This window comes from Diabrotica virgifera, chromosome 4 (genome assembly GCF_917563875.1).
Source record: "Diabrotica virgifera virgifera chromosome 4, PGI_DIABVI_V3a".
NCBI lineage: Eukaryota > Metazoa > Arthropoda > Insecta > Coleoptera > Chrysomelidae > Diabrotica > Diabrotica virgifera.
This window is the reverse complement of record NC_065446.1, coordinates 116,839,510-116,847,210: the sequence shown is the minus strand read 5'-3', so window position 1 is coordinate 116,847,210 and position 7,701 is coordinate 116,839,510. Positions and strand designations below refer to the sequence as shown.

Sequence of the window (7,701 nt, the reverse complement as noted above, 5' to 3'; positions counted from 1 at the left end):
TTGTCCCGAGTTTCGTTTAATCACTTCTTAAAATTAAATATAACAATTTGTTGTATACAGGTTGTTCTAAATTTATATGCCCGTGGTTGAGAAAATTGAAAATATTTTATATTAAATTGAATTCTGTTTATAATTATCAAAATTTAATTTTCATATCAAATAGAAATATAACAATATATATATATATTAAAATATATGTTAAAATAAAATGATCACTGAGTGTGTTTCAAAGATCTACATCTTTTGTTTTTTATATATATATATATATATATATATATATATATATATATATATATATATATATATATATATATATATATATATATATATATATATATTGTCATAGATAAAGAAAAGCAGAGAGGAAAAAGAAGAAAATCTAATTATCTAATTGTATGATAATTTGTAGTACGTTAAAATAATTTTTTTAATATTTAAATTTTTAATTCACCCTGTAAATTAGATAACGATTTCAATTACCCAGTATTGTATTGTAAGGTATAAGTTTTTCTTTTTCATAATGTTAAAATATTCTATGAATTTTGGACAAATGCGTTTATCATGTTAACAGTGCGGTTACATTCAATAGACAGTGTTTCTACGAACAATTAGCGGCAAAAGCGTTTGGAGGCGTTGAAATATGACGTAGTAAGGATATTTGTTTGGACCAATGGAACGGAAGGGAGGATATAGTTTGAAGGATGTCAGAAATTTTAATTTTTTGATGACAAGAAAAGAACGAGAGTCAGGGTGTGTTTTAGAGAGAGCTGAGATAGAAGGTATTGTTAAAGAATAAGTAGCAGTAGTGTCGGGCTTCGTTAATAAAAAAGCCTTATAGGCACCCGTACATAAAAAGTACAAAGTAAAATGTTATTTTAAAAGTCAAAGGAAGATTCAATGTCAAGTGAACACAGCTGTACCGAGGTATCCAAACATATACATTATACTCTCCGTAAATAGTCTCTGTTTGCCACGCTTTTGGTTTCATTTGGTTGCATCGACCTATACGTAAAGGATCCAGTGAAATAGGACGTAAACTTTCACATAAACTTTTTCGTGATTTTCAAATTGACTTTTGTTTTACTAAGTAGTTATAATTCATTTTGTATTCATACTGGGTAATTTCAATTTCAAAATAATTTGCGTTATTTTTCAGATTTATTTTCAGTATTTTGCACAAGCATTTCATAGATTGTCTGTTTTTTTTTTACAGTTTATTCTATTATTAAAAATTTGTGTTTTAATTCTTTGGTATAATTGATTTTTCTTTAATATACGGTTATATTTTATTCTTTTGATTTTTATTTTTCCATGAGATTTTTTTTGAGTATTGGTTTTGCATTTCTGCGATTGGATAATGTAAAACCCTGAGAAAAATTTATTAATTTGAGCTAGCCCAATCAAAGTAGATATCAATAAGAAGAATCAAAACAATATTGTCGCCCAAGCGTGTGATGCAAAAGCAGAAACACCAATACCCAGACAAAGTGTACTGGAAAATATATAAATTCTTACAGGATTTTTCTAATTTTTTTTCTCTCTGCCAAATTTCGACAAAGTATTTTTGATTTTTATTATTCAAACCTTTTTCGCTTTGAATAATCTTCAACATTCTTGTGGAATAGGTAAAGATAATAGTTCGGTTGGTTTGTACGTTCACATTGTTAAGTCCAGAAAAAGGAAAGAAAATGGAGACAAGACTCAACAAAAAACAAAAGGAAACAGAAGAACGTTATAGCGAGGAAGGAATAGAAAATGTAGACGAAGAAATTAGTATTACAGAAACAACAATCAAGGAGAGTAGCACAGAAATGTCAACAATGGATAGGATATTACAAATGCTACAGATACAGACAGAAGAAATCAATAAAAAATTAAATGATAACAGTCAAAGACAGGAAGAAAACAGTAGAAGACAAGCAGAAAAAATTAAAAAAAGTATAGACGAAAACAGTAAACGACAAGATCTAGGTTTTAAACAAATGGAGCAGAGACTAGAACAGCATAAAGAGGATGTACAAATGTATTTAAAACAGATGAAATATGAAATAGAGCAGAAAACAAAGGAAATTAGCCAAAATTTAGAAAAACATACCAAGAAACAACAGAATTTGGAAAACATGTAGGAGATAGAGACGAGGAAATACAGGATAGATTTAAAAAAATAGATAAGAAACTATTGGAAGTAAAAACACAACATAATACTGGAGAAAGAAGACAAGTAATTATATACAATGGAGCAGAAAATAAGGTCCAATTTGGCGGGGATATAAAGAAACAGCACCCAGTCCCGTTTATTAGGATGCTTAAAAATAAAAAACAAGGATATGAAGAGTTTGAAGAGGCTAAGGATATGATAAGGAATCATTTTAAGGATGGAGCAGCATTATGGTTCGAGAGTAAGCAAAATGAGTTGCAAGATTGGGAAGAATTTGAAAGAAAATTTTTGAGATATTATTGGGGAAAAGAGAAACAGATGGTCGTGAATAGTGAACTACAAAATGGAAAATATGATGAGAAACTAGGAATATCCGAAGAGAAATATGCATTGCAAGTATACGCCAGTGGGCAATATTTAAATTATAATTATTCGGAAGAACAGCTAGTTGAATTGATAGCAAGACATTTTGACAATACAATGGAAGACTATGTCACCTTGCAAGGATATAGGGACATGGACAGTTTATGCCAGTTCTTAGTTGTAAGAGAGGCTCGAAGAAAAGAAAGAAGGACCGGTAGACAAACGGAAAACAATGGGAACAACCAAACAAACCGCACAAACAACTACAGACAGTCTCGTAATGAAAATCCTTACCGATACAATGGACATAGGGATAATGAGGGACAAAGATATACAAACAATTTTAATCAAAATAGATATGAACAGAATAGAAATGGATATCATCAAAATAGATTTCAAAACAATGGGAGAAAGTATAACAATCAACCATATCAGCCAAATGCAGGTCGGGAAAATTTTAATAGAGGAAACCAATATAACAACAACAATGGACAAGGAAGAGAACAGAACAGAGAAATAAACAGCCTAAGTTTCATTAAAGAAGGAGAAAATGAACAAGGACACCAAGAAATGGACAATATGGAAGTAGAAATCAATAGAGCAGGGTCGTCTTTTCAGGAGGGCACTCACTAAAAACAGGGATAAAATTTAATTCAGGAATATATACTCACCCTAGGGAATTTATCACTTTAGCGGAAAAAAAGATTGAATACGTGCGCAATAATTTGGTTATGGTACAGGCGGGTATATTAAAAATAAAAAGGTTGATATCCTTTTGGACACTGGTTCAGAGGTATCATTAGTTAATAAACAATTGATAAAGGACTAAGTTTTCACTCTAATGGCATATAACATATCCCACCAGAATGAAAACAATGGGAACCTTCTCTGGTTACACCTCCGAGGCTTCTACAATTTGCAAGCCATACGGATGCTGAGACTAAGGAAGATGACGGAATTCTACAATTTACAATTCACGTCACATCTGCTCAGCGCGGTAAAGTTCCAACGAGACTGGTTCCCTTCATACTCCACACAGAGTAAATGTAAATCAAAAATGAATAACCATTTTCAATTTCGTTGCAAAACGAAAATACAGCCGAACCATATTCCAGTCCAATCAGAGAGTGCTGCAAGCACCTCTACCGGTTTCGAAACTTATTAGTCTCTCATCAGGAGGCACATATGCTGCTCTCCCCGATCCAACCAAAACAAACCCCAGCGTGCAGTCCCGAATTGCAACGAACGAAATGGCATAGATGCCCTAGCGGCAACTGCTAGCAAAAGACTAAGTTTTCACTCTAATGGCATATAACATATCCCACCAGAATGAAAACAATGGGAACCTTCTCTGGTTACACCTCCGAGGCTTCTACAATTTGCAAGCCATACGGATGCTGAGACTAAGGAAGATGAGGGAATTCTACAATTTACAATTCACGTCACATCTGCTCAGCGCGGTAAAGTTCCAACGAGACTGGTTCCCTTCATACTCCACACAGAGTAAATGTAAATCAAAAATGAATAACCATTTTCAATTTTGTTGCAAAACGAAAATACAGCCGAACCATATTCCAGTCCAATCAGAGAGTGCTGCAAGCACCTCTACCGGTTTCGAAACTTATTAGTCTCTCATCAGGAGGCACATATGCTGCTCTCCCCGATCCAACCAAAACAAACCCCAGCGTGCAGTCCCGAATTGAGTCATTTTTGATTTACATTTACTCTGTGTGGAGTATGAAGGGAACCAGTCTCGTTGGAACTTTACCGCGCTGAGCAGATGTGACGTGAATTGTAAATTGTAGAATTCCCTCATCTTCCTTAGTCTCAGCATCCGTATGGCTTGCAAATTGTAGAAGCCTCGGAGGTGTAACCAGAGAAGGTTCCCATTGTTTTCATTCTGGTGGGATATGTTATATGCCATTAGAGTGAAAACTTAGTCTTTTGCTAGCAGTTGCCGTTAGGGCATCTATGCCATTTCGTTCGTTGCAATTCGGGACTGCACGCTGGGGTTTGTTTTGGTTGGATCGGGGAGAGCAGCATATGTGCCTCCTGATGAGAGACTAATAAGTTTCGAAACCGGTAGAGGTGCTTGCAGCACTCTCTGATTGGACTGGAATATGGTTCGGCTGTATTTTCGTTTTGCAACGAAATTGAACAGCGAACTCCAGAAATTTTGCAGCGAACTCCAGAAAACATTACATCTCACAGCATCTAGAGACATAACAGTGATCATGGGTGATTTCAACGCAAAAATTGGCGAAGGAAAATGCTACCCTAATGTAGGATCATATGGGCTTGGCGAACGAAACGACAGAGGAGATCGCCTAATAGAATTTTGCCAGGAGCATAATGTTATAGCCGCAAATACATTCTTTAAATTACCTAAGCGACGCCTGTATACATGGAAATCACCAGCTGACAAAGAGCACAAAATTGTCAGAAATCAAATTGACTACATCCTAATAAAGCACAGATATCGAAACTCAATTCAGGCAGTAAAGGCATATCCAGGAGCAGACGTATCCTCTGATCACAGTCTTCTTATTGCTAGGTTTCAACTTCAACTAAAAAAGACGCAAAAAAGCCGCAACAACAATAAACTTAACATACAGAAACTAAAGTCAGAAGAAACAAAAGAAAATCTGAAACACGAAATCAACACAAATCTAGACAGAAACCCAGGAAATAATTGCAACGTAGAACAGCAGTGGCAATTCTTCAAAACCTCTATATTAGAACCAAGTAAGAAAGTACTTACTACAACCAAATGTAAGAAAGAAGAATGGATGACGGAGGAAATTCTAGACTTGATGAATGAAAGAAGAAAAACAAAACCATTAATAAGACCCGCTATAAACAGCTTCAAAACCAAATAAGAAGAAAAATTAGGGAGGCTAAAGAAACCTACTTCTCTGAAAAATGTAAAGAAATAGAAGAACTGCAAAACACATATGACAACTTCAACCTACATAAAAAAGTCAAAGAACTAGCCGGAATAGGAAATAGAAGAACCTCAAATATATTGCTCGACAAAAATGGAAATATTATAATGGAGACAAAACGAAAACTACGACGATGGAAAGAGTATATCGAGGAACTATTTCATGACCAGAGAGAAGCTAGTACATCCGTAGATAGCCAAACGGGAGATGTAGGCCCAGAGATAACCAAATCAGAGGTTAGTCAGGCAATAAACTCTATGAAAACCAATAAATCTGCTGGTCCAGATGAATTGCCTAGCGAGCTGATAAAGTTGGTCAACGAGAAAAACCTGGACATAATAGTAGAACTGTTCAACGCTATCTATACTACTGGAATCATCCCTAGAGAAATGTTGACATCAGCCTTTGTGTGTTTGCCAAAGAAGGTGAATGCAAAAGAATGCAGTGACTACCGAACCATAAGCTTAATGTCACATACCTTGAAAATTCTATTGAAAATTATCCACGCCAGAATACACTCTAAACTGGAGCTGGATATTAGTGACACTCAATATGGGTTCCGCAATGGTATGGGTACCAGAGAGGCATTATTCTCCTTCAACGTGCTGACACAGAGATGTTTGGATGTTAACCATCCTCTTTACGTCTGTTTTATAGACTACAATAAGGCGTTTGATAAAGTAAAACATGATCGACTCATGGAAATCCTAAAAAATAAAAACCTAGATAAAAGAGATTTAAGACTAATAACACACCTCTATTACAATCAGCGAGCAATAGTAAGAATTGAAAAAGAAACATCTGAAGAAATGGAAATAAAGAGAGGAGTCAGGCAAGGCTGCATACTATCACCTCTATTATTTAACGCTTATTCTGAAGAGGTAATGCGAGAAACTCTGGAAGATGAAACAGTCGGCATAAGAGTAAATGGAGTCTTAGTTAACAACATCAGATATGCAGATGATACAGTAATAATAGCCGATAGTTTACAAGACCTGCAAAGACTCATGAGTAAAATAGTAAGGTGTAGTAGGGAGTACGGACTCTCTCTCAATATCAAAAAGACGAAGTTTATGAAAATTAGTAAAAACAACCATAATACTAACGAAATCTTGATAGTAGAGGGCCAGCAGATCGAAAGAGTAAAAAAGTACACTTACCTAGGAACACTTATAACAGAAAATAATGACTACACTGCAGAAATAAAAGTCAGAATCGAAAAAGCACGTTCTAATTTTATAAAAATGAAAAAGGTCCTATGTAGCAAAGATTTAACATTAGCTCTTAAAGTACGCCTAACAAAATGTTACGTCTACAGTGTTCTATACTATGGAGTGGAATCATGGACGTTAAATGTAGAGACAATGAGACGACTTAACGCCTTTGAAATGTGGACCTATAGAAAAATTATGAGGGTTTCCTGGGTAGATAGAGTTACAAACAATGAAGTACTGAGAAGAATAGGTAAAGAAAAGGAAGTTGAACTTACAATTAAAGAAAAGAAGCTACAGTATCTCGGACATGTGATGCGGGGCGACAAGTATGGTATCCTACGACTCATAATGCAGGGAAAGATAGATGGCAGAAGAAGCATCGGAAGAAGACGAATTTCATGGTTGAAGAACCTGCGAGAGTGGTTTGGATGCAGCTCGAAACAACTATTTAGAGCTACTGCCTCAAAAATTAAAATAGCTATGATGATTGCCAACCTCCGTAGCGGAGATGGCACCTGAAGAAGAAGAACGAAATTGAAAATGGTTATTCATTTTTGATTTACATTTACTCTGTGTGGAGTATGAAGGGAACCAGTCTCGTTGGAACTTTACCGCGCTGAGCAGATGTGACGTGAATTGTAAATTGTAGAATTTCCTCATCTTCCTTAGTCTCAGCATCCGTATGGCTTGCAAATTGTAGAAGCCTCGGAGGTGTAACCAGAGAAGGTTCCCATTGTTTTCATTCTGGTGGGATATGTTATATGCCATTAGAGTGAAAACTTAGTCTTTTGCTAGCAGTTGCCGCTAGGGCATCTATGCCATTTCGTTCGTTGCAATTCGGGACTGCACGCTGGGGTTTGTTTTGGTTGGATCGGGGAGAGCAGCATATGTGCCTCCTGATGAGAGACTAATAAGTTTCGAAACCGGTAGAGGTGCTTGCAGCACTCTCTGATTGGACTGGAATATGGTTCGGCTGTATTTTCGTTTTGCAACGAAATTGAAAATGGTTATTCATTTTTAA

At 35.6% G+C, this 7,701-nt stretch overlaps 1 protein-coding gene across 1 annotated transcript; it reads left to right on the top strand.

Annotated features, from left to right (window-relative positions):
• Positions 1-2,302: 2,302 nt before the first annotated feature.
• Positions 2,303-3,154, top strand: LOC126883641 (myb-like protein Z). Its single transcript, XM_050649297.1, has one exon. It carries the CDS (start codon positions 2,303-2,305, stop codon positions 3,152-3,154), a length of 852 nt encoding a protein of 283 aa, XP_050505254.1.
• The last annotated feature ends 4,547 nt before the right edge of the window (positions 3,155-7,701 follow it).

Bases quoted from the DNA above. Each gene is read 5' to 3' on its own strand.
- LOC126883641 (XM_050649297.1), top strand. From the start codon at position 2,303: ATGCTTAAAAATAAAAAACAAGGATATGAAGAGTTTGAAGAGGCTAAG.